The sequence below is a fragment of the Cetorhinus maximus genome, chromosome 3 (genome assembly GCF_964194155.1).
Source record: "Cetorhinus maximus chromosome 3, sCetMax3.hap1.1, whole genome shotgun sequence".
Lineage (NCBI taxonomy): Eukaryota > Metazoa > Chordata > Chondrichthyes > Lamniformes > Cetorhinidae > Cetorhinus > Cetorhinus maximus.
This window is the reverse complement of record NC_135881.1, coordinates 100681559-100708198: the sequence shown is the minus strand read 5'-3', so window position 1 is coordinate 100708198 and position 26640 is coordinate 100681559. Positions and strand designations below refer to the sequence as shown.

At 41.9% G+C, this 26640-nt stretch overlaps 1 protein-coding gene across 4 annotated transcripts in view; it reads left to right on the top strand.

The window, feature by feature from the left end:
• The window catches only part of sgce (sarcoglycan, epsilon), an 89727-nt gene that overhangs the window by 23340 nt on the left and 39747 nt on the right, over nt 1-26640 (top strand). For all 4 annotated transcript variants that reach the window (XM_078538766.1, XM_078538765.1, XM_078538767.1 and 1 more), the window contains 3 exons: nt 10332-10457; nt 13096-13253; nt 22471-22543. In XM_078538766.1, the coding sequence (XP_078394892.1) occupies nt 10332-10457; nt 13096-13253; nt 22471-22543 (357 nt within the window). The remainder of the gene's footprint in view (nt 1-10331; nt 10458-13095; nt 13254-22470; nt 22544-26640) is intronic.

Genomic DNA, 26640 nt, shown 5'->3' with positions numbered 1-26640 from the left:
GAAGTTAAAGAAAGCATCGAACTTAGGGAAAAAGCTTATAACTGCGCAAAGATGAGAGGCAGGTCAGATGATTGGTCATAATATAAAAAACAGCAGAGAATGACTAACAGGTTAATCAGGAGAAAGAAATTAGTGTATGAGAGGAAGCTAGCTAGAAATGTAAAAATGGATAGCAAGAGTTTCTTGTTTAAATACATCCAGAAAAGAGTAGGAAAAGCGAGTGTTGGTGTTCTAGAGAGTGACAATGGGGAGTTAATAGTAGATAGTATGGAAATGATGGATGAAATGAACAAATATTTTCCTTCAGTCTTCACTGTAAAGGATACAAAAAACATTCCAGTAATAGCTGTAAATTGGGAGTTGGAGGGGAGAGACAAACTTGGTGAAATTACAATCACTAGGGATGCAATACTGAGCAAATTGATGGAACTGCGGGCTGATAAGTCTCTGGGTCCTAATGGACTTCATCCTAGGGTCTTAAAAGAAGTGGCTAATGGAGGTAGTGGACGCATTGGCGTTAATTTTCCAAAATTCCCTAGATTCTGGAAAGGCTCCATCAGACTGGAAAGTAGCAAATATAACCCCTTTATTCAAGAAGGGAGGGAGGCAGAAAACAGGAAACTATAGGCCAATTAACTTGACGTCTGTTGTGGGGAAGGTGTTAGAGTCGATCGGTAAAGAGCTTATAGCTGGGCACTTAGAAAAGTTCAAGGTAATCGGGAAGAGTCAGCATGTAGTTTTGTGAAAGGGAAATCATGTTTAACCAATTTATTAGAGTTTTTTGAAAGAGTAACATATGCTGTGGATAAAGAGGAGCCTTTGGACATACTGTACTTGGATTTCTGAAGGCATTTGATAAGGTGCCACTTCAAAAGTTATTGTGGAAAATAAAAGCTCATAGTGTAGGGCTAACATATTAGCATGGATAGAGGATTGGCTGGCTGGCAGAAAGCAGTGTATGCAGAAATGTTTCCTTGCCTGATTGGCAGGATGTGACTAGTGGGATCCAGCTGGGGTCTATGCTGGCGCCTCGACTTTTTACAATTTACATCAATGACTTAGATGAGGGGAGCTAAGGCATGGAAGCTAAATTTGCAGATGACACAAAGGTAGGAAAATATGTTGTAAAGAAGACATAAGGAGTTAGTAGACGGATATAGATAAGTTGAGTGAGTGGGCAAAAATCTGGCAGGTGGAGTATAATGTGGAAAAATGTGAAGTTGTTCACTTTGGCAGGAAGAATAAAAAAACAGAGTATTAGTTAAACGGAGAACGACTGCAGAATTCCAAGGTGCAGAGGGATTTAGGTGTCCTAGTGCATGAGTCACAAAAAGTTAGTATGCAGGCCCAGCATGTAATGAGGAAGGCTAATGGAATGCTATTCTTTATCATGAGAGGAATTGAATTTAAAAGTAAGGATGTTATGCTTCAGTTATACAGGGCAATGGTGAGACTGCATCTCGAATACTGTGTGCAATTTTGGCATCGTTATTTAAGGAAGGACGTAAATGTACTGGAGGTGGTTCAGAGGAGGTTTACTAGATTGATACCTAGAATGAATGGGTTGTCTTATGAGGATAGGTTGGACAGCTGGGCTTGTTTTCACTGGAGTTTAGAAGAGTGAGGAGTGACTTGATTGAAGCATATAGGATCCTGAATGTTCTTGACAAGGCAATGTGGAAAGGCTGTTTCCTCTGGTAGGTGAGTCCAGAACTAGGGGGCATTTTTTCAAAATTAGGAGTCGTCCTTATAGGACAGAGATGAGGAGAAATTCTTTTCTCTGTGGGTTTTTTGACTTTGGAACTCACTGCCTCAGAAGGAAGTGGAAGCAGGGTTACTGAATATTTTTAAGGCGGAGGTAGATAGATTCTTGTTAGGCAAGGGAATCAAAGGTTATCAGGGATAGATGGAATGTAGAACTCGAAACACAAGCAGATCAGCCATGATCTTATTGAATGGCGGTGCAGGCTCGAGGAGCCAAGTGACCAACTATTTCGTATGTTTGTCTGTTCATGCCAGGAGGTGAGTTGCTCTCCACAGAATTCCCAGCCTGACCTGCTCTTGTAGTACGGTATTCATATGGCTGGTCAAGTCAAGGGGTGATGGTTAGATTCTCTCTTGTTGGAGATGGTCATTGCTTGGCACTCGTGTGGTACGAATGTTACTTGCCACTTGTCATAAGAAAGTTGTCCAGGTTTTGCCCCTTATGGGCATGAACTGGTACAGTATCTGAGGAGTACGAATGGTGCTGAATATTGTGCAATTATCAGCAAATTTCTCTACTTCTAACCTTATGGTGGAGGGAAGGCCATTGATTAAACAGCTGAAGGTGGCTGGGCCTAGGACGTGACCCTGAGGAACTCCTGCAGTGATTTCCTGGGACTGAGATAATTGACCTCCAACAGCCACAAGCACCTTCCTTAGTGCTAGGTATGACTGCAACCAGCGGAGAGTTTTCCCCCTGGTTCTTATTGACTCCAGTTTTGCTAGGGCTCCTTGAAGCCACACTCAGTCAAATGCTGCCTTGATGTCAAGAACAGTCATTCTCACCTCACCTCTTGAGTTCAGCTCTTGTCCATGTTTGGATCAAAGCTGTAATAAGGTCAGGAGCTGAATGGCCCTGGCGAAACCCAAACTTAGCGTTAGTGAGCAGCTTACCGCTGAGTAAGTGCGCTTGATAGCGTTGTCAGTGACTCCTTCATCACTTTGCTGAAGATCGAAGGTAGACTGACAGAGCAATTATTGGTCTGGTTGGATTTGTCCTGCTTTTTGTGGACTGGACATACCTGGGCAATTTTCTTCATTGCTGGTAGATGCCAGTGCTGTAGCTGTACTGGAACAGCTTGGCTAGGGGTGTGGCAAGTTCTGGAGCACAAGTCTTCAGTACTATTACTAGAATGTTGTCAGGGCCCATAGCCTTTGCAGTATCCAGTTCCTTCAGCTGTTTCTTGATATCTCGTGGAGTGAATCGAATTGGCTGAAGAATGTCACCTGTGATGCTTGGGACCTCAGGAGTAGGCCAAGATCATGTACTGGGTAGTCCTGACTGAAGATTGTTGCAAATGCACGGTGGTAATTTACACGGTTGTTTGATTGTCCTCCACCATTCATGACTAGATGTGGTAGGAGTGCAGAGCTCAGATTTGATTCGTTGGCTGTGGGATCGCTTAGCTCTGTCTATTGCATGCTGCTTTTGCTGTTTGGCATGCAAGTTGTACTGTGTTGTAGCTTCACCAGGTTGACTTGTTTTTAGGCATGCCTGGTGCTGCTCCTGGTATGCCATCCTGTACTCTTCAGGGTTGATCCCCTAGCTTGTTGGTAATGGCAGAATGGGGGATATGCCGGGTCATAAGTTTACAGATTGTGGTTGAGTATAATTCTGCTGCTGCTGATGGCCCACAGCGCCTCATGGATGCCCAGGTTTGAGTTGCTAGATCTGTTCAAAATCTATCCTATTTACACGGTGGTAATGCCACCCAACACAATGGAGGGTATCCTTAATGTGAGGACGGGACTTCAGCTCCACAAGGACTGTTTGGTGGTCACTCCTACCAATATTGTCATGAACAGACGCATCTGAGACAAGTAGATTGGTGAGGACGAGGTCAATTAGGTTTTTTCCTCTGGTTCCCACACCACCTGCTGCAGACCCTGCCTAACAGCTATGTCCTTTAGGATTTGAACAGCTCGGTCAGTAGTGCTCCCAAGTCACTCTTGGTGATGGACACTGAAGTCCCCTCACAGAGTACATTCTGTGTTCTTGCCACTCTCACTGCTTCCTCCAATTGGTGTTCAAAATGGAGAATGACTGATTCATCAGCTGAGGGAGGGCGATACGTGGTAATCAGCAGGAGGTTTCCTTTCCCATGTTTGACCTGATGCCATAAGACTTCCTGGGGTCCAGAGTTGATGTTGAGAACATCCAGCACAACGCCCTGCTTACTGTATCCCACTGTGTTGCCACCCCTGGTGGGTTTGTCCTGTTGGTGGGACAGGGCATACCCAGGAATGATGATGGTGGTGTCTGGAACATTGTCTGTAAGCTATGATTCCATGAGTATGTCAGGCTATTGCTTGACTAGTATGTGGGACAGTGCTCCCAATTTTGGCACAAGCTCCAGATGTTCATAAAGAGGACTTTGCAGCATTGATGGGGTTGGGTTTGCAGTTGTCGTTTCCAGTGTCTAGGTTGATGCTGGGCGATACATCTGATTTAGTTCCTTTTTGTAGATTTTGAGGTGGTTAAATACAACTGAATGACTTGCTAGGCTGTTTCTGAGAGCACCTAGGAGTCTAACACATTGCTATTGCTGATTCTAAAATTCCAAAACTCTTTCTGGTTGCCCATAAAACTATAGAAATGTTTGAGTTGCCATCACAAATATATATTTTAGAACAATAAATTAATAGGGTAGACTTTAATTGTATTCTGAAGACTTTCTTTGAATGTGATACAGAGAACTAGTCCAAGGTATTATGTCTTTGCTCTCTGATGTAAATAGTTGAAATGAGTGAATGCTCATGGAACTGCACAGTAATGTGTTTGGTGCTTTGAAAATTCAAACTTAATTACCTAATAAAACAAATTGTTTTGCTACATGGGTTGCCAAGGACGAGACAGGTAACTTTTTGTTTTGGAAAGGGAACTAGAGGGTGTTGCAGAGGTAATTTGTAGCATTTAATTTTATTATTACTTCCATGGTTGCCGAATGGCTGTACAACCTTAAGGTAAAAAATTTTGGGACAGCTTAGATGAACCAAGGATCTTCAAGAAATGAGGGAGGAAATTACAGGAAGTCTGGCACAAATCTTCTGGAAATCACTGAATACTGGAGAGGTACCTCAGGACTGGAGATGTTATTTCTAATTTTAAGAAATATAGCAGAAGTGTCTTGGAAATTACAGGTTGTGGAACATATGGATAAAAATAAAATCATTGAAGAAAACTAATTTGAGTTCATTCTAACTTGACTGGTTTTCTTTGTGGGGCTTGATCAGGATAAGGTAGTGGATGTGGTGTGCTTGGATTTCAGTAAGGCCTTTGATGCAATCCCTCCAGAAAGATTGGCACTGAAAAGAAAGAAAGCTGGAATTATGGAAATATTTCACAATGGATATGTAATTGATCGACCAATAGAACCCAGAGGGTTGTGGTACAAGAATTGTCCTCAATTTGAGAGAATATTACCATTGGAGTCCCACAGGGGTCTGTTTTGCAACCTTTCATGTTTATATGCACAAATAATCTGGAGAAAGAGTCATAAGCATAATGGCTAAAATGCGCAGATGATACAAAACTAAGGAAGATGGTAGACTCCATTGCTGTGCAGAACAGGTTACAGGAGAACTTGAATATACATGTGAATTGGGCTGACAGGTGGAAGATGGCATTTTAGAGAAATGTCCAATGCTTTACCTGGGGATAGAAGTCCAGGAAGGGTCCATTTCTTAACTGGAAGGAAAATATTGAACATGTAAAATGAAAGATTGACAATAAATTGAAACCATCAAAACATGCTTGGTGGCAATGAGTAATGCAAACAATATGTTGGGATGTATTAATGGTTCAATATTGAATTGAAGTAGTGAGGTAATTCTGCCATTTAATAAATTACTGATGCGACTGCACAGAGAATTCTGTGTACAGTTCCAGTTGCCAGAGTACAAAGTAGATATTGCAACTATTGAAAGAATACGGTAGAGAGCAACCAGAATGATTGAGGGGATGGAGGGATTGGATTATGAGGAGGTAAATTAGGCATTTGCTCACTGGAAAAGAGGTTTTATAGTTGCTACTTTCAAAATTCAAAGGAGACTGACTGGATAGTGTAGGCCATGATGAACTGTTTCACCTTCATCAGAATAGTAGAACCTGATGACGTGGCCTGCACTTGAAAGAGGGCATATTCAAAACTGTGGAAACTTCCATTCAATTCGGTGGTAAGTCTATAGAACAGACATACGAACATATGAACTAGGAATGGGAGTAGGCCACTCGGCCCTTCAAGCCTGCTCCACCATTCAATACGATCATGGCTGACCTGACTATAACTTCCTGCCTAACCCCCAGTAACTCTTCACCACCACCACCCACCCCCCCACCCCCTTGTTTATCAAGAACCTATCTACCTCTGCCTTGAAAACATTCAAAAGGCAGTGGAAGCAGAGTTCTAAAGACTCACTATCCTCTGAGAGAAAAAAATTCTTCTCATCTCTGTCTTAAATGGGTGACCCCTTATTTTTAAACAGTAACTCTTAGTTCTAGATTCTCTCACAAGAGGAAACATCCTTTCCACATCCACCCTGTCAAGGTCCCTCAGGATCTTTTATGCTTCAATCAAGTCACCTCTTACTCTTCTAAACTCCAGCAGATACGAACTTAGCCTGTCCAATCTTCCCTGATTGGATAACCTGCGCATTCCTGGTATTAGTTTAGGAAACCTTCTCTGAACTGCTTCTAATGCATTTACATCCTTCCTTAAATAAGGAGACCAATACTGTACACAATATTCCAGATTAGGTCTCACCAGTGTCCTGTACAACTGAAGCATAACCTCCCTGCTTTTGTATTCAATTCCCCTTGTAATAAACGATAACATGCTATTAGTTTTCCTAATTACTTGCTGTGCTTGCATACTAACCTTTTACGATTCATGCATCAGGACACCCAGATCCCTCTGCATCTCATAGCTCTGCAGTCTCTCACCGTTTAAATAATATGCTTTTTTATTCTTCCTGCCAGAATGGACAATTTTGCATTTGCCCACATAAGCTCCACTTGCCAGGTCTTTTCCCACTTACTTAAGCGATCTATGTCTCTTTGTAGCCTCCTTATGTCCTCTTCACAGCTCACTTTCCTACCTATCTTTGTATCATCAGCAAATTTAGTAACCATGCCTTCGATCCCTTCATCCAAGTCATTTATGTAAATTGTAAAAAGATGAGGATCCAGCACTGATCCCTGTTGCACACCACTCATTACATCCCACCAACCAGAAAAAGACCCATTTATGGCTACCCTCTGCTTCCTGCCTAGAAAACCCAGCATTATTTTATTCAAAGTAAAATTAGATTTCTTTCAGAAGGGAATATTTTTGGATACAGAATATGACTAAATTTGAGACATGACATGTGAGAGTAGGATGCTTGGGAAGAGCAGGTGACTTTGGACCAATGGGTCCAAAGTTCCCCACCACTGGGGATTTTCTCACCTGATGTCTAGGTCTGTTGTAGATTAATTAATAGAGAATGATTCCCATGGTTAGTCAGTAATTCCATTATCATCGTATCATGCAACTTCCAGGATGACAAAAGGTGAACTAGATAGACCTTGGTCTTTTTGCGTCTAGCAGTTCCTATGGACGTATACTCTACCAGCAGTAGTCAACTGTTGTAACATTTGGTCGCAGTTGCCAGCTTATAAATATTTAAGAATTCATTAATCTCCCAAGTTTTCTCTTCTGTAATATTTCTGTTTATTTTTGCTACAAATAAATGTGAAGAAGCTAGATAGGTTTCAATAAATGCAAAATTATTCTTAAAAATGGTTTTGTTGGATTTTTGTGCTCATCAAGGTGAGGATCTTTATGCTGGGAATGAATGTGCATACTCAGTGTCAGCCTCAAATATTTCCAAGTCATGCATAGGGTGTGAGAGGTAGAGTAAAACTCAATTTGCTTTGTCCTAATACTGTTCTAACTTTAAAAGAGCATTCCTTTACCAGAGACATTTTCCATTTCCAAAACTGCAACCTCTGACTGAGATTGCCAAATTAGAGGCAGTTTTGTGCTCTGGTCCAATAGGAACTGGGTTGATACTGCTCAAGAACAATTTACACAGGACCTTTGGAATGAAAAGCCAGAGGAAGCTTTTGACACATTAGCAAGAATATGGTTTACACCCAGCTCCTAGAATTTAACCAACTGTACAAATGTATCTGTTTAATTGTAATATTTTGCAGTTGCAACAGTTTGTGAGCATCAAATTTACCTGAGCATTAACCAACAATTAATCAACAAAGTAATGTCCTTTCTGTTGTGTTTATAATTTTGTTTTCCTCAAAATCCTGACCTAATATTGTTGATAATTGTTCTATGTAATCTCTTAAAGTCAATTAGATTTTGTTATATCAGTTCAATATTTTGTGATTAAAAATGCATTTCTGTCCTTGTAGTTATAAATATGCGATATTAAAAAGAGTTGAATTTTAAATTTGTTTACTGACATCATGGATCAAGTCCATTTTAATAAAAGCTTATCTACTCTATTAAATATTAAAATAATTCATAAATTTGTTCTGGAGAACAAAAGTAATAAATGTATAACAAACAGAGTTGGCAGAACCTTTGTTATAAAGCGAATCCCTACAGAATGCCATGCTATTATTCTGCCTGAAAAGATCTATTTTTTGAAAATACAATCTCAGAATTAGTGAGTGATGCACAACACTTGTCACGGAATTTATCTATTGCAGAACCTCATTTAAACTGAAAATACCATTGGTTCACACCCATTTCTAGGCTACAGCAAAAAGGGAAAGATGAAAGTTCTTTTCTCTGAGCAACATTGGAATATGTACCTGTTGCTTTCTAAACCAGCATAGTCCTGTAATGTTAATTTTTTAAATCTTGAGTGGTTAAATTAAATGACTCACAATGGAAATGGTAGTTTACAGAAATTGAAATATGTATTTACTTCATACTGCTTTACTGGGCTAAATTTTGCCAGTCGGGTGGACGGTCTGATAACGGCTGCAAAAGCTGCACAGCTAGCCAGCAGGACTTCCCGCTCAATTTTACAGGTGGCAGTCGATTAAGTGGCACCCCTGACTCCCTTCCTGCCTCCTGGGGACTGGTAAAATTCTGCCCACTGTGTCTAGAAGTGAGCTATAAATAGCTAAATTATTTTTCGCAGTACAGTATTTGGGAGCTTTTTATTCCTAATTTGTTTCATTATATTTACTTGGACCACATTAGATTAATTGTAAAATATATTCACCAGCAAAATATACTCATAAGCAATCATTGAAAAGTCAATGTATTGTTTTTTGCTCATTTCTATTTGAGCATTTCCTGCTGAAAACGATAATATATAGGAAAGAAACAATCTTCTATTTTAGATACATCATTCTTATTGTCTGGCTTACTTTAGCAATTACTGAACACCCACCACTTTACTCTTAACCATGGTTAAACTCCAGCTCCATAAACGTCCCTTCAGATTCCTTGACAAATTGCCTAAACATCAACCTCAAGTAATGGTTTCTTCTGCATTATCCTATAATGTGTCTAATCCCCAAACTTGGAACTCCCTCTACATTACCCTATAACCCTGAATCATACAACCCCTCTATTAGCCAGAAACATCCAACTCGGAAACCTCCTTTGGCTCCCCAGTGTTGGCTCTAATGCAGTATTAGAAGTGTTCCCAAGTGGACATAGTATGGGTTGTGCTAAATTTTAAACGTGTTTTAGCTGGGACTTTAACACTATATAAATTTAGTTCACTTAGAACTCAATGGCTATCAACACATCTTTCTAGGCAACTCTTTTCAAGTCCCAGAGGTGAAAAGAATAATGTCTTAATCCAATGTGTCATCCAAGCATTGCAGAGAAAGAAATATACGCTTTTGTAGTTTTTTTTTATTCACTCACGGGATGTGGGCTTCGCTGGCTGGGCCAGCATTTATTGCCTAAACCTAGTTGAGAAGGTGGTGGTGAGCTGCCGCCTTGAACCGCCACAGTCCATGTGGTGTAGTTACACTCAGTGCTGTGAGGAAGGGAGTTCCAGGATTTTGACCCAGCAACAGTGAAGGAACAGCGATATATTTCCAAGTCAAGATGGTGATAGGATGGTACTTCTGTAAACTGAAAGAAGCAAATTCTTAAGAATAGAAAAAAGTGACCCATAAAATTACAAAAGATTTGCTCCACTTAAGGCTGCATTAGCAAAAAATTGATGTAAACCAGTGTCCTTTAGACATTTATTGATGGAATAAAGTTTAATTCTATTTTGATTTTATTTCCTTATTTTAAATAATAAATCATGAGGTTAAAATTGATACCTGTGTAATTAAAGTACTGTTTTAATATGTCACTTTGTTATTTCAGTTAAGTTCCTTTGGTGATTAAGTATTTAACACAGTAAACAGACAAATATGTGGAGTAGTCACTGAAATGAATATGTGGAGTATCTCTATATTTATTATGTAATGCAGCTTGGTATTTGATCAGCATAATCTGTTCTAAATGAGTGTAAAACCCTGTATGATTATATAACTTGAATCTTAGCTCTTGTTTTTAATTTATTGTCTGCCCCCATTTTCTTTTTAGTGTATTCCATTTTTTCACGCGTCCATTCGGATCGGAATGTTTATCCATCTTCTGGAGTCCTTTTTGTCCATGTTTTGGAGAGAGAGTACTTTAAAGGGGAATTTCCTCCCTACTCAATGAAATTTGGTAAGTGACACCCTGCTAATCCAGCTCAGTTACCCTGTGCTTACAGTGGGCTTATTTAAACCCTCTTTTAATGTTGGTCTTATTTGCTTGACACATTGTTGATGCAGAGCATACTTTTCTTCCAGTGTTGCAAGTTAGTTTCGCAAGTTCTTTGCTGGAGAATATTTCCAGTGGGGGTACAAAAATCAGTTTTAATTGTGCAAACGGAGTATCAAGGTTTTGCCGATGCTAACCTTGGGGTTAGATTGCAGACCTACAATTGCCTGACGCCCCACCCTTCCTGTGCCCCACCCCATTTTCCCTTTAGGTATTTCTTTTTTTCAAGGATCCATTCAGATCAGAATGTTTATTCATTGTACACAATTTTATTCTGCTCAAACAGGAATTGTAAAAATTGGCAATATAAAGTCAGGAAAATGTGCATGCCCAAGAAGATCTAAAGATGATGGAAACATATTTTAAAAACGAGGTGTAAGCTATTTTGAAGCTTCATGACCACTTATTTATTCATGGCTGAGCTAGATAGATTTTTGATAGACAAGGGCGTTGAAGATTATGGGGGGCGGTGGGAAGGTAGGAAAATGGAGTTGAGGCCACTATCAAATCAGCCATGATCTTATTGAATAGTGGAGCAGGCTCTAAGGGCTGAAATGGTCTACTCCTGATCCTAAGTCCGATGTTTCTTATTTTAGGAAAATCTATGGTGAATTAACCTTCTTAGCACTGATGTTACATGTTTCCACGTCATGATTTTGTCAAGCCTGCGTTACACTTAAACATTAATTAGACTATTTACTGCTTATCTAGATGAGCCTGCTTATCCTTATTTACTCCCACCACCATTAGGTGGTGCTGCTGCTGTTTTCAGTACAAGCTCTTTTCCATTCTTGCTTTCATTTATAATTATTTGAAATTTTTTTATTAATTCATGGGATGTGGGTGTCACTGGCTAGGTCAGCATTTATTGCCCATCCCTAATTACCTTTGTTCAGGAGGAAGTTAAGAGTCAATCACTGCTGTGGGCCTGGAGTCACATGTAGGCCAGACCAGGTAAGGACGGCAGATTTCCTTCCCTAAAGGATATTAGTGAACCAGGTAGATTTTTACAACAATCGGCAATGGTTTTTAATTCAAATTCCACCATCTGCCATGACAGGATTTGAACCCAGGCCCCCAGAGCCATTACTCTGGGTCTCTGGATTATTAGTCCAGCGACAATGCCATTCCACCATCGCTGTTGCATCTATCTAAAATTTATTTTCCCTACAATTTTTTTTAAAACATGAATGTCCGTACCACTATTGCAACTGCTGGTTGCTGTTTGCATTTAAAAATCATCAGCATCTAAAATTCCACTCTTTTTTCCTGGCCAGTGGGTGATGAACTGTAGCCATGTCAATTTTGAGCTCATCAATGAGCAAAAGGATACTATGTTGTACTCCATTTATTTATTTCAAATGACTATTCTTTAAGTTAGCTCACTGCTGTGGAGCTGGGCTAGAAGTATGTTGAAGTTCTGGTATGGCCAGTTCTGGATTTACACCTCATTGAGGAGAGAAATGAACAAAGATTGTGGAGGGAAGATTAGAGATCAGACTCATGCATGACCATCCCTGATGCTTTCAGGCAGGTGAACAGACAAGATTTGCTGAATGAGATAACTTATATTGTAAGATTAACTGAAAACTCTGGTGTGGTGTTAGAATTATATTCAGTAAAATCCGACGGGGCTGATTAATGTAGCACTAAAAGACCAGGAGGATCCCAAGTTAACCTAAAATTTGTATGCTATGTTTGCGGATGTCAGCTAGGGCAGTTATTGGGGTGTTGCAGTAGCCTTAGTCTCTTTGGACAAGGGAAGTGAAGAAATCACCTTTGGTTCCTGCTAGAAGATGCACATATGTGGACTTTGAGCAAGGACAGGATGAATTTGGCAATAATGTCTTCACCGTTGAATAGTGTGCTAAAAATTACTGTCACAGACAAACATGAAAAATGGCCATTTTGGTGAGCATGCATCTGCACTTTCAAGAGAAAGGGAGAAAGAAATCAGTAGAAAATGAAAACAACATAACAAAATTTTTTTTAGTGGCTATTTTCTCTTTTCAATTTAAAAGAAGACATTTGCAGTACCTCACTGAAGTATCCATTCTTGTCTGAACCTTGAAAATTAATGTTGCAACATTATTTGCCTGTGAGATATCATACCCAATTGCGAACCTGTTTTTACCCAATATACACCAGCATATTTCAACACGAGTTACTGGAAAGCAATTAGCCGCACAGACTGTGTCAAAGCTTTCCTTCCTTCCTTCCTTCTGGCCCTAAGGCTATATGTAGTTTCCTTACTCCATCTTGATTATGACCAGTAAACTTGGGATAGACTAATTCTGATGCTTTCCTGGTCTGTGTAACTCAACTATGCACAGAACCATCAGGGGATCTCATTGACATGATCGTCTACACTAATTGACTTAACGTAATTATTCATTACACCAATAATCATCTTTGAATCTAAATGCAATGCTCACTTAATTCACAATACTATATAGGGTATAAAAACACAAAATCAGTAACTAAAAAGAATTCTGCATTTCCTTATGAATATTATTCTAAAGTATTTCTAATTTTGGTTTAGCTGATGCTCGAAATGATCCCATTACATTTAAGACAAATCTAAAAGGATACCCGGACAGACCTGGCTGGCTGCGATATATTCAAAGAACTCCATACAGTGACGGAGTGCTTTATGGGTCACCAACCACTGAGAATACTGACAAGACAACAGTCATTGAGGTACCATAGTAACGTGATCAGTAATGCAATATTATACTAAATGTTTATAGATTGCGGACAAAATAAAGAATTTCTGAATAAATATGAACAGTTTATTCTCACTTACGAAATATGTATATTCTACCATATAATTCAATGCAATCTGGTAATCTAGAAATATTTTTCAATTTTTAAAAAAAACCCAGCAGTTACAGTAACCCCGTGCTCAAGTTGAAAGAAAAGGTACAACTGTACTGAAATCTTTTCTGTGACTGGGAATTTCTTCACTCCACTGATGTAATTTCCTGAATAAATGGGATTTCCATCTCTCTTTCAGCGAAGTTTGGCTGCAGAAACAGCTCCAAGAAAATTCATGACCCATACAAAAAATTTGGAATGGAAAGTGGGGATAAGCTGTTCCACTTCTATAGCATGCTATTGCATCTCTCGATGCTTTTACATACTTTGAAGTGATGTGACTCTTTTTATGGAGGTAAATGTGGCAGCCATTTTGCACATAGATTGTAAAACAGCAGTGCTGAGTTCATTTCGTTGGTATTAGCTAAAGGATAAACATTAACAAGAATAGACAGAAAACTTTCTGCTCCTCCCTTATTAAAGTGCTTTGGGATCTTGTACATCATTGTTCATCCAAATGGTGATGTCTGCATCAACGCAGTCCATGCTCAGTGTTACACAGCAGTGATAACCTAGCTTTTTTGTTGCTAATCAGAGAGTGCACTCAATCTACAATCTTTTGATTTAAGGTGAGGGTGCTGCTAACCAAATACTGACATGTGAACAAAATTGCTATCCTGTCTTCTGAGAGTCTGGTCACAGCTAAGAGTAGAAGCTATGCTGATTTCTCCTGAACTCTCACTTAACCTGATCATCACCAGTAGTAACATATTGCATATTGTCACTTCTCATATATAGTCACCTGAGCTGATTTCCTGTTTTCTTGTTTTTACTGTCCACTTGTTCTTTTTGCAAGATACCAAACCTGAATTATACATTAAATGAGCTTCATTGCGACTCTAGCATTTTTCTCAATATAGCTCTGTTTAGGCCCCGCTGTTGTACTTTTCTCTGTATAGTGGAAGGGATTGGGAGAGTTGTGTGTGGGGGCAGTTTACAGCACCAATTTGAAGAGTTTTCTGCAAGCCTACACACAGGGTGACAAATAGGATGACCTATAAAATACCGACATGGAAAACAGGAGATGGTTTAATAGCAGAATTAGGTCAAAATCCTTGAACTCCTTCCTTAACTGAACTGTGGGTGTTCTAACACCACATGGACTTCAGTGGTTCAAGAAAACAACTCACCATCACCTTCTCAAGGGCAATTGGGGGGCAACAAATGTTGGCATTGTTATATCCCATGAATGATTTAAAACAAATGTACTGATAAAAGTGTGCAACATTAGCAGGGGGTGTAATAAAAAAATCAAGGAGTAAAAGACAGATGAAGCATCAGAGAGTATGTGAATAGCTAAAAGCTACCCTGGGGGAAGCGATGTCATGGTGGTATTGTCACTGGACTAGTAATCCAGAGACCCAGGGGAATGCTCTGGGGTTTGAATCCCACCACGGCAGATGGTGGAATTTGAATTCAGTAAAAATTTGGAATTAAAAATCTAATGATGACTATTAAACCATTGTTGATTGTTGTAAAAACCCATCGGGGTTTAGGGAAGGAAATCTGTTGTGACTGCAGAAGACTCTTAAATGCCCTCTGATTGCCTACCCACATCCCATGAACGAATTTTTAAAAAATGATGATAGGCAGAATGAAAGGGAAACATGAAAATTGGAAAAGCACAATGGACTCCAGTGGCCCAGGAACTTGGTAGAAGGAAAAATCAGGTGGACATCAAAGATGTAGCCCATCCCACAGTGCCCCCACCCTGAGCACCTGCTCTTTTCTTCCCCGATGTCCATAAGCAATGGGTACTTGAGAGTAGATGGGAGCTATAATGTAATATTATTAAAGTTGGTATCAAGAGGACTGCAACGTGATGAATAAAAAGATGAAGTGCTGTTACTTGGCATATATATACTTCATATATAAGCTTTAATGAAACAGTTTAGAAGGCCAGAGATGGGAATGGGATGGGAAAATGAAGGAGCTTGGGGTTGCAATTGTGGACAGAATAGGGGTGTTAGCAAAGTAATTACCTAATCTGTATTTGATCTTCCTGTTAGATTCATAGATTTGAGACTTGTTCATGACTGATTTAAGGATCACACAGATACAGACTGATTGAGTGACAATAGATTTATTAATCAACACAAGCTAAACTATGCATCACTTAATGTAGGCAGCAGTACACAGCTGTGCCTTCTGTGACTCTGGTTTTTGTCTCCTGGATAGTTGGGGCACTGTCTCTTCAAGTGTTCTGTTGACTCATTATCTTTGATTCTTCTTCTGTTGGTGTGCACCGATGCCTCGAAGCGCTTCATCCTTTATCCTCTTTCCTGGTAGTGTACCCTGTTAGGGCATATCCCAATTTCTCTTACATGATTAGTTTAGTCTGATGTCATACTCTCTTTACATTTCAGTTCACACGCAACCTTACAGGTTACCTATTCTCTTAATAGCTCTTGCAAAAGAGTCCAAAGATCACAATCCTGCGTAGCATTTCAACCTAGTGCAACAAATTCTAAACATTTTACAAAATAAGCAACCACATTTGCTTTTCCAAGACATTGATACATATAGTTAGACCATTAATTCGCTTCTCAACATAATGACTTGTTCCTTAAACTTCAACATGTTATAAACTACAATACTATGTAATTGCTATTTCAGCATAAGGCGTCAGACAGACCATATTTAAGTTTGTCAAATGTTTAACTACTTTTGTCCTTATCACAGCTTGCTTAACCACGTTATTTAACAATCACATGTTGACATTTTCCAGACAAGATTAATTGTCATGCTTTGCAATTTGGCCTTGGCATAAAAAGACAACTAACATCATAGAGAGATCATAAAAGCATAATAAAAAGACTATTAAACCCTACATTTCTCATATAGAGGAGCTTGAACTATAGATTTAGTATCCAAAGTTGGAGGAAATGCATGCAAATTGCTTGCTCACTTGAAGGAGTGCTCAGTACTGTGCTGTGGGACTGGATTTTATGGGGTGGGGTTGGGTTTTGCTCACCCCCAGCTCCCCCAAAATAAAAGTTAATTTCAAAATGCCTGCCCCGCAGTGATAATACACTGGGGTTGGTCTTCAGCTCCTCAGCGGAATGGATATTCTGCCCTCGAGCTGCCAGCCAATCTAATTGGCTAGCAGCCCCAGCAGCGCCAGAACTCAGTAGTGGACTGCAGACAGGCCCACAGTGACGTCCGGACTGAGGCAAGTTTCAGGGTTTTAGGGCGAGAAGGGATTGGGGACCCTAGGGAGGGGGATGATTGGAGTGGGGTTGGGGGGCAGTTTTGGAGGTCAGATGGGTAGGAACAAAGGGGTGGGTGCCCTCGATGCATACAGGGCACCCTCCCCCCCCATTGATGTGCACACCCCACCCCCTTCCTTCCCGCCTTTTCAAAAAAGCGGTTTTAAAAATGGTCGTTGCATTCTGCCCAGCATTTTATGGCAGTGGAGGTGGATTTGGGCCCTTAATTGGGCAGCTAAGGGCCTCAATAGGCTTAAGAGCGGACAGGCTAGCGGGCACATTATCCATCCCTCGTATCATGTAGAAAGGTTCGAGGCTGGGTGGGAAGGAGGTGGGTTGGCCACCCAACATATTTTATCTGCCCTCCCCTGCCCAAAACACGCCCGGCGGAGGGGGTGGTGTAAAACCCAGCCTGTGGTTTAGGAGGCGGTAAACAACCAGGCATTGCATCTCCAGTGCCTGCATTGGAAAATACATGGGAGGAGAGCAGGTGATAGGGATTTTGAAAGAATTGACCAGCGTATCACAGTGGGAAAGATGTCCTTAGTAATGAGAATACGATGGAGGTGGTAGAAATAATGGAAGATGATCTGTCAAATACAGAAATGGGTGGGATGGAAGATGAGAACAAGCGAGACCCTTTCATAGGTCTCATGGGGCACGGAGGAAATAAAAAAGGGCTGATATACCGGAAAGTTAGATGAATAGACTTTATTGGAAATAAATAGCACCCTTAACTGAGAGCAGTCCTCAGCTGAGGGAAAGAGAGAACATTTCAGAAGCTCTGGTAGGGAAGCTGGTGTCACCAGAGCAGTTGTGACAGAGTTGGAAACACTAGGGAAAGGAATGGAGTCCTTACAAAAGCTGAGTGGCAAGAAGTGTAATCCAGTTATGGGAGTTGGTGAGCTTGTAGTAGATTGCAGCGGAAAGCAGATTCTCAGAGATAGAGATAGGGTCCAGGAAGGCAAGTGAAGAGACAGAGATGAACCATGTAAATAAAGGTAAGGGAAGGATGGTAATTTGAAGCCAAGCTAATGATACTCTCCAGGTCAGGCATGATAAAGAACCAAAACTGACACAGTCATTAATGTAATGGAAAAATAGGCCAAGGAGAGGGCCCTGTTATGAAGTGGCAGGTGATGTGTACCAGGCGGACCAAATCCACAAGAAAAACTTGGCCACACTATTATAACGGTTTTGCAAATTTCCTTCACACCCTACATGCTAACACCTCATCTATGTTTACACGTTAGCATTTCAAATGCCTTTTCCCTCTTAACTTCTTTTGATAATTTCAAGCTTGTATAATTTAACTAATTAGTTAAATCACACAGAACCATCTACACTCACACCCATAAACCTACTTTACAATAAACCACACTAATATTCTGAAAATTATTATAGCTTCGTGACAGCCTGACTAGCACTGGAACAAAGAATGTTCAATGTATCCTAAAATAGAAACACTGGCTGGGCTTTTCCGTATCCGCTGGCGTCGGGCGTGTTTGGCGTGAGCGGACAATATGGTGAGTTGGCCAAAAATCAGTTTCACAGATCGTGAAACCAGTTTGCAATTGTCCACCCTGCCCACATGGCGAGCTGCCTTCCATGCCATCAGATGTTGGGAACCTCAGTGTGGTACAGAACACGTCTTGACAATTGTGACGTGCAGAATTTAGGACCTACTGCGAGGGCCTTGCTCACATCGTGGACATCCGAGCAGCAGAAGATGCTGGAGCCTGACAGCAACGGGATCCTGGAAGAACACCCATGGCATGCTGGGTGGATTCTCATGGACATGGCTCTGCTGCGAAGCAGCTCACGGAAGTTGGAAAGTCACCGTTGATGCTCACAACGGATGATGGTTGAGGGGGTGGGAGAGGAAGGTCTAGGATTAACTGGGAGAGGAAGAGGTGTTGGGGGGGTGAAGTTGGGAGGAGGAAAATGAAGGTGTTGGGGGGGTGAGGTTGGGAGGGGGGAGGGAGTAGAGGGGAGGAGAGGGTAATGGGGAAGAAGATGGCACCTGGGGAGGTAGGTGTACGGTGGGGTGGAAATTATAAGGGAAGGAGCTCAGAGGGGTGAAGGAGTGCGGAGGAGGAGAAGGAGACTGGGGGGAAGGGGTCCGGAGGGGGCGATGTCTGGCTGAATGTGCGAGAGAGGGGTCTGATGGGTGCATGACTGCCTTCTGGAGACCGAACTGAAGATGGGCATGGTATAAGGAATGGCGAAGACCACAGAGGGCAGAGTGAGGGGGTAGGGTGGGAGGGTGAGGGTATGACGGTAGTGATAAAAGGGACAATGAGGGTGATTGTTGGGGACTTGGAGGCAGGCACGGACCCTGGGGGTGGGAAGGAGGAGGTCGGGGAGGTGAATGTGGTTGGGGGTGGGATTCTTGGGAAGGAAGGGAATGTGCACATTCACCTGGACATTTCCAAAGGAAAAGAGTTGTGGCTGATAGGTCACGGAGGAGAGATGGAAGGTGATGCCAGGAGGTCAACTGTGATGGGGGAAAGGAAATGGGTGACTGGGGTAGAGGAAAAGACGGGGAAGCGCATGACAAACCGAATCCAGACCATGCTGTCCAAATCAAAAGTGAAACGATAGTCGTGGTGGGTGAGATCAGGTGCTGCATGGGAGTGTGATCAGTGGGTGGGCAGAGATGCAGGTCAGCTCAGATGCCCAACTGAAAGCGAACCCCAGCAGGCAGCATTCAAAATGCTCAGGACATTGAGGTGAGTGTGATACGTGAAGGATCCACATGAGTGGGAGTGTGCTTGCATGAGACTCCGAAAGGCCCTGCCCCCACACACCTTTCCCTCCAGAATCACTTGTTGGCCAGCTGCTCCCTCTGCGGAGACAGAAGACGAGGTTGAGCGGATTGCATGCAAAGGGTACTCGGAGGGAGAGGACAGCCTCTGAGATTCCTGAGTGGGTGACCCAGGGGTGTCCAGCTGCCGCTCCTCCTCCTTCGGGTGCTTGGGGGCCTGGCCTGACTGCTTGAAGGGAAGGAGCACCTGGATGGACATCAAGGTGCCCCATTTCCCTCTCGCGTTGTCACTGCAGGAACTCACCGTTGACACCCACGATGGAATGCGGGTCTGCACACATCTCCGTGTTCTGCTGGACCAGAATCTCCATGGTGTCTGCTATCCTCCCTAAGGAGACATCCTAGATGCACATGTGGGCACCACATCATCAGGGAGCGGGCAGATGCACTCCTCTGACTCTCATGCCACTCTGCGTGATGTTCCCCTGCCTTCTGCTGACTCTCCACGATGAGTTGGGAGGCCAGATCTAGAGGCTCGTCATCTGACTTGGACTTCATAGGTGCCTGATCCCCAGCAGTCCTCCGAGTGCCGGGGAGCTTGGCTGAACCTGCCTCCTCCCGCTGCGGACACGTGCCCATGCGGTGACCACCAGATTGTGAACCTGAGCCTGCTCTAGATCTAGGTCCCACCGAGGCATGTGTCTCTGCAGTGGTGCAGGGTGTGGGTAAGCGCTGTGACGAGTCTTCCAGGCTGCTTATTTCCAGCTTTTCAATGGAAGAGGTGCCCTCTTAGCTGAAGGTGAGGACCTGGATGGAGCTGAGGCAATGGCTGGCTGAGGGTGTCAGTCGCTTGGCAGAGCTCCTTATGAACCAAAGTAGAGATAAGCAGTTCATGAAAGCAGAGTCAAAAGCAGGAGGGAGAGCAATCTCATTTGCATGAGAGAGGGATGATTTGGTGCAGGATCCTTACGAGGGTGTTCGCCACCGACCTCTCTGTCACTGCAGGCACGGTCCATGTACTCACCCGTCAGTGCGTTGGCACACTCCTCAAAGTGAGTGAGGGGCTTAATGTGGGCCACCCCACCCCTGGTCTGGAACTCTCCCTGCTGATGTGAGCCAGCATCTGCATGAAAACAGATGGAGAGAGTGTGAGAAGGACACATGGCACTGCATGGAATGTTTGTATGGTGAGCGGAGCCATGGACAGGATGAAGATGCAAGTTCGAGAGGGTATGAGCCTGATGGAGATGTGAAGGTGTATGAGAGTTAGTGGTGTTTTCACTTGAGGTCTGAGATCCCTGTGGACGTGTGATGGGTTTGAGAGTGTGTGAGTTGAGAGTGATGAAGAATGAATTACCTTGGTGAAATGGATGAGACCATTCATCCTTTTTCTGCACTGGATTGCTGTCCTCTTTTGCAGGGCATTGGCGCTGCTCACCACTGCAACCGACTCCCAAGCCAGGATAGTGAGGTTGCTGCCTGTCTTGTGGCCAGAGCAGGCATAGAGGACATCACGGCGAGCCTCCACTTCATCCAAAAGACACCAGAGGGCGCGTAATTGAACCTGGGGACTGCACTCTTTTTGCCTTTTGGGGCCATCCTGTCTTTGCAGTGTTCGTGGGTTGGAAGCACTGAGAGCTGTGCACGTGGCTGGACTTTAAATATGGCGCCGGGCTTGATGAAGCGGTGAGGTGATGGCATGGTGAGCGAATGAGAGCCTGCCCGCCCTCCAGGGAAACAGCGTGTTTCCCTGGGAATGCATAATTAATGCTGTGGGTTTGGGATGATACGGCGTGTAAAGCCGCCATAGCGGACGGTGGGTAAAACTTTGCAAATCTGGGACGATTCTGCCCACTGTTAGAAACTATGCAGGTCCTTTATAGTGACACCTTTTATTTAGAGGGAATGAATGGATTTAAAAGAAAAGCTGTTCAATAGGAGAACACATTAATTCAGGCAGAGAAGGCTGGAGTTTAGTGGGGACTAGGCTGACCAGTGTTTGCAGAAGTGTAGAGTTTCAGACTGTTCAAGCTGAGTAATAGAGATGTACATCTAGAATGAAAGGGAGTTGGGGCTAAAAAGAAAGCAATCTGTTGAACTGTCAGACAGCATCAAAAGAGTTGCAGTGTAGGTAGGTAAGGACAAGGCAGGAAGGAAAATACAGATGAGATGAGGAGAATTAAGTTCAGTAAGCCAGGTTGATCAATTGGTCTGATCTCACACAGACACTCTCCATGAGCTCTTATCCTACAACTATGCTGCTTCCTTCTCTTGCCCTGATCCTGAGAATTAAATTATCAGATTATCACCACTTACTTGTGTTTACATCATCCATCTCTGACCCTTCCCCTTGCTAGAGCTCTGCAATTTAATTAATTGGATTTATTTGTAGTAGCTGTGCAGAAAATTGCAAGACACTATATAACAATATTTTTCTCATTTGGAAAGGGAAATTTCAAAATATTGCTTAAAATGTTGCATGACAGTGCCAGGTCCTGCTGTGGTTCCTGTGAAATATCCACTGGTTTAAAGTAATATAATTCCACCCATAGAAATTATCTTGTTGGAAAGGATACATGTACACCTTAAACTGCAAAGACTGGACTGTATTCGTGAGCTATCAAACCACAGAAAAAAAGCAAAATGCCAATTTTTCAATTTAAAAAAGGATTTCTTCAGAAGTGTTTCTTGCCTGATTGGCATTGCACATCTCCACTGCAAGGGAAATCTGTTCTAAGTAAAATAGTCATTTTACTGGTGATGAAATTACTGCATGATATTTGAACATGACTTTACCCATACTTATCTGTGCTTTGATTACTGAGGAAAATGTATGTTTAGATGTCCCTTATATTTTCATTTTAATTAATTTTTCATTTCTCTGTTTGTCTGCTCTGCACACATTAATTTTTTCTTTCCACTTACAATGGGCAGTTCAGCAGGTAAATATACAATTTGCACAGTAATAATGTAGGATTTTACATATTGCCAAAGGCATGTTAACTTTAAATTGACACACTTATTTTTAAAATTGTTTTGATTTGCTGTTTCACTTCTTTTTCAGATCACTGCGTACAATAGACGAACATATGAAACTGCAAGACATACTTTGATTGTCAACATTATGGTTTCAAATGGTGAGGAGCTATACTTTTTTAACGTGTTTACGGTCGTACATAGTGAAGATATGTCTTTGAAATAAAAACAAAAATGGTAAACATCAGTTTTAAAGAGAAGAGACAGGTTAATGTTGTGGGTGTAGAACTTTCATACTCTTTCTCCATGTGCATTTTCAGCAACTGTAAGAACCAACTTTGGGTATGTCTGTTCTTAAAGTTTGTTTCTGGCTAAATTCCGTTGTGGAGTAATTGCAAAAAAAACTCCAAAAATAGCCGGCTGTTCACAAGGCAACTTTCAAAATGTCATCTTTATAGGGGGACGTTGGCTTAAAAGATAAACTTATTGGAAAGTGAAAAATTAGAACTGAAGTTACATCAGAAACCAAAGAAGTGAAGAGGAACAGGGCAAAAAGAGGCCATTAACAAGTATTTGGTGGCTCATTTACTCAGTGTGTTATGTGTAACAAAAATCCAACATTTGTCTGTTTTGAAGTTTGTGAATAATAAAAAGCAAACAAAACAGAGCTGGACCAGTGACCTTAAGGAGCATTTGATGGTGCTGTTGGGGAGGGATTAACCTAACTTAGTTTGGGACTGGGAATCAGTATGTGATATGAAAATTTAATTTATAGATGTTTTAGAATATAACTTTTATATTTTAGGAATTCAAGTTTTAACTGTAGCACCTGGTTGAGAAACTGATAAGCTTGGAGTTGATTCCACTTAAAAGTTTGGGGCCATGTTGACTTAAGAGGTTAACAGCTAGAAGGGTATGATCATAAAAGAGAAGGTGGGTTTACTTAGCTGAAGAACTGGCGACATGATGTTTGCAATTATTCCTGTAAAGGATGTTATTTATGTGGTTTCCCAGAATTAAGGAAAACTTTGGAATTAAAACGTAGTTATTTTTGCATGATGCAGCCTGTAATTAAGAGTTGGTATTCAGTATAAGACAAAGTTGAAAGGGGGAAAGACAACTGGAAGATTTGTTTAGCTGGAAGCTAAAGGAAGAAATCTACAGTAATCCTCTATATTAAAGCTGCTAACCTTGTTGCATTTGGAGTTCTGAAAGTAGTCAGCTTGGTTGCAGTTTGAAACCATAGCAGTGTGCTATTGGAAACCAAGGGTGTTTTCTGAAGTTTTAAGCCACTACGCAGGAGTCACAGGGAAGCCCATGCTGAAGCTATGGAATCCAGAGTCGTGAGGTCGTAGGTCGAAATTAGAACGTCACTTAGCCAAAAGCTAATGGAAGGCCTCCCAAGAAATCTTGTACCTTGGCAAATAACTGAACACTGTTGGAGAAATCAGTGAATCCTGGAGAGCTGTGATATAACTTTGCTTTGGCCCCGGAGATAAAATGAATGAACCTTCAAGATTTCATAAGATAAGGGAACTCTTAGTTGGGAAATTGAAAGTAAAACTGAGTTTATAGCATGTCAAGTTAATAGTGCCTAATTTGTTCAATTCTTTTTGAAGTATAATAAAGCTTGATTTTGTTTAAATACGTGAAATATTGTAGCATTGTTTTGTTGGTTAGTTGCTGGGTGTTTGGATTTCTTCTTTGAACGTTAATGGTCCCTAACAGGATCGTAACAGATGTAAGATTAGGAAGGATGAACCTTCAAGATTTCGTAAGAAAAGGAAACTCGTAGTGGGGAGTTTGAAAGTAAAACTGAGTTTATAGCATATCAAGTTAATAGTACTTACTTTGTTCAATTCTTTTTGATAGGAAAGAAACAAAGTGCACAAAGGATTGGAAGTGACAGACAGCACTATAGTAAGAAATAGTAAGGCATTAGATGGGGTCGAACTAAGAGGAAATTTGGTAATATCTTATTCAGGTTTATAGTGCATGGAGCCTTGTGAATAAGGTTGATGAGCTGCAGGTGCAAAACCACATGGGAGTCTGATGTCATGGCAGTAATGGAGCCCTGGCTCAAAAAAAGGCAGGACTGGGTGCTAAATATCCCTGGATACAGGGTATTCAGGAAAGATAGGGAAGGAAAGAATGGAAAAGGAGTAGCAGTATTGATTATTACTATTTTGATTAGACATGAGAAGGTCAAGGGATGACCTCATGGAAATCTTCAGGATAATGAATGACCATGATCAGTTAAATATTGATGAAGAGGAGATCATCAAGTTTAAGATTATCAAAATTAAAAAGAGGTCAGAAAAATATATTTACACACAGAGTATGTAAAAACTATTACAATGTTGGAGAGAGGATGTCCTAGAGCAGTCAAGGACAGAATCTATTTGATTAGAGTTAATAAACAGTAGAGGTGCCATTACAATACTGCATGTATTCTATAGGTCAGCAATTAGTGATGATGATATGGAGGAGTAAATTTTCAGGAGAGGTGCAGGAACTATAGGGTAGTGAAAATGGGACTTTAGTTATCCTAATATAAACTGAGATAGCAGGAGTGTTAAGGGCAAAGAGGAGGAAGAGTTTCTGAAGTGTGCTCAGGAGAATTTATTGATCAGTATGTTTTTGATACAGAAGAATCTGGTTCTGGGAAATGATGTGGTCAAGTGGATCAAATGTCAGAAGAACATTTAGGGAACAGTGATCATAGGATCACAGGGTTTAGATTAGCTGTGGAAAAGAGAAGGAGCATTCTAGAGTAAAAATATTGAGATGTTCACAGGTAAAGCTCCCAGATTTCTGTTAAAGATTCCTGCTTCATGATAAATTAATTGTTTTCATAGCATTTAATGGATCTTGTTTAAAGGCAACTATCTGATTCCCATCGAATATTTGAACTCTGCATCAACGCCAGCCTGCAGTAGAAAATTTCATGTTTTTACATACCCTGTGTGTAAATATATTTTTCTGACCTTTTTTTTAATTTTGATAATCTTAAACTTGATGATCTCCTCTTCATCAATATTTAACTGATCATGGTCATTCATTATCCTGAAGATTTCCATGAGGTCATCCCTTGACCTTCTCATGTCTAATCAAAAGATTCCGCTCCAGGGCGGAATCATCCCAGATTTGCACCAAGTGCAGTAGCGGCCGGGTAAAACGATGTTTTGCCCGTCGGCTGCAATAGCGGCTTCTCACGCCGTGTTGTCCAAAACCTGCCGTATTAATTAAGCATTCCGGAGAAACATGCCGTTTCCATGACGGGTGGGTTCTCATTCACCTGCCATGTCATCACCTTGCTGCTTCATGCTGGGTGCCACATTTAAAGTGCAGTCGCGAGCACACCTCTCGATGTTTCCAGCCAAGGACTGCTGCATGGAAGACAGGATGGACCCGAAAGGCAAAAAGACTGCAGCCCCTGCTTCAGTGACGCGTCCCTCCAGCACCTTTTGAACGCTGTAGAGGCCTTTGTGATGCCCTCTACCCCTGCTCTGGCTGCAGGATGGGCAGCTGCATCACTAATCCAGTATGGGAGACGGTGGGAGGCGGTGGCAGCAGTGGTCAATGCCACTGTCCTGCAAAAGAGGACAGCCATCTAGTGCCACTACAGGATGAAGGGTCTCATCCGTTCCACCAAGGTAACTCTCTCTTCTCGTCACTCTCAACTCTCACGCGCTCAAATGCTTCACACATCCACAGGGATCTCAGATCTCAAGGGACAACACCACTAACTCTCTCACACACCCTCACATCTCCATCGGGCTCATACTCTCTCAAGCTCATGTCCTCATCTTGTCCATGGCTCCGCTCACCACACAAACATTCCATGCAGTGCCATGTGTCCTGCTCACACACTCTCCATCTGTTTCTACACAGGAGAAGCTGGCTCACATCAGCAGGGAGATGTCCCAGACCGGGGGTGGAGTTGCCCACATTAGGCCCCTTATTCACTTTGAGGAGCGTGCTATCACGCTGACTGGTGAAGATATGGACCATGCCTGCGGTCGGCAAGGTGAGGTCGGCGGCGGACACCCACGTGAGGATCCTGCACCACATCATCCCCCTCTCAACGCAAATGTGAGTGTCTCTATCCTGCTTTTGGCTCTGCTGACATGCATTAATTATCTCTAATTTGGTTCACAGGGAGCTCTGCCAAGCGATCGACACCCTCAGCCAGTCAATCCCTCAGCTCCATCCAGGTCCTCATCTCCAGCCAAGAGGACACCTCCTCCTTTGAAGA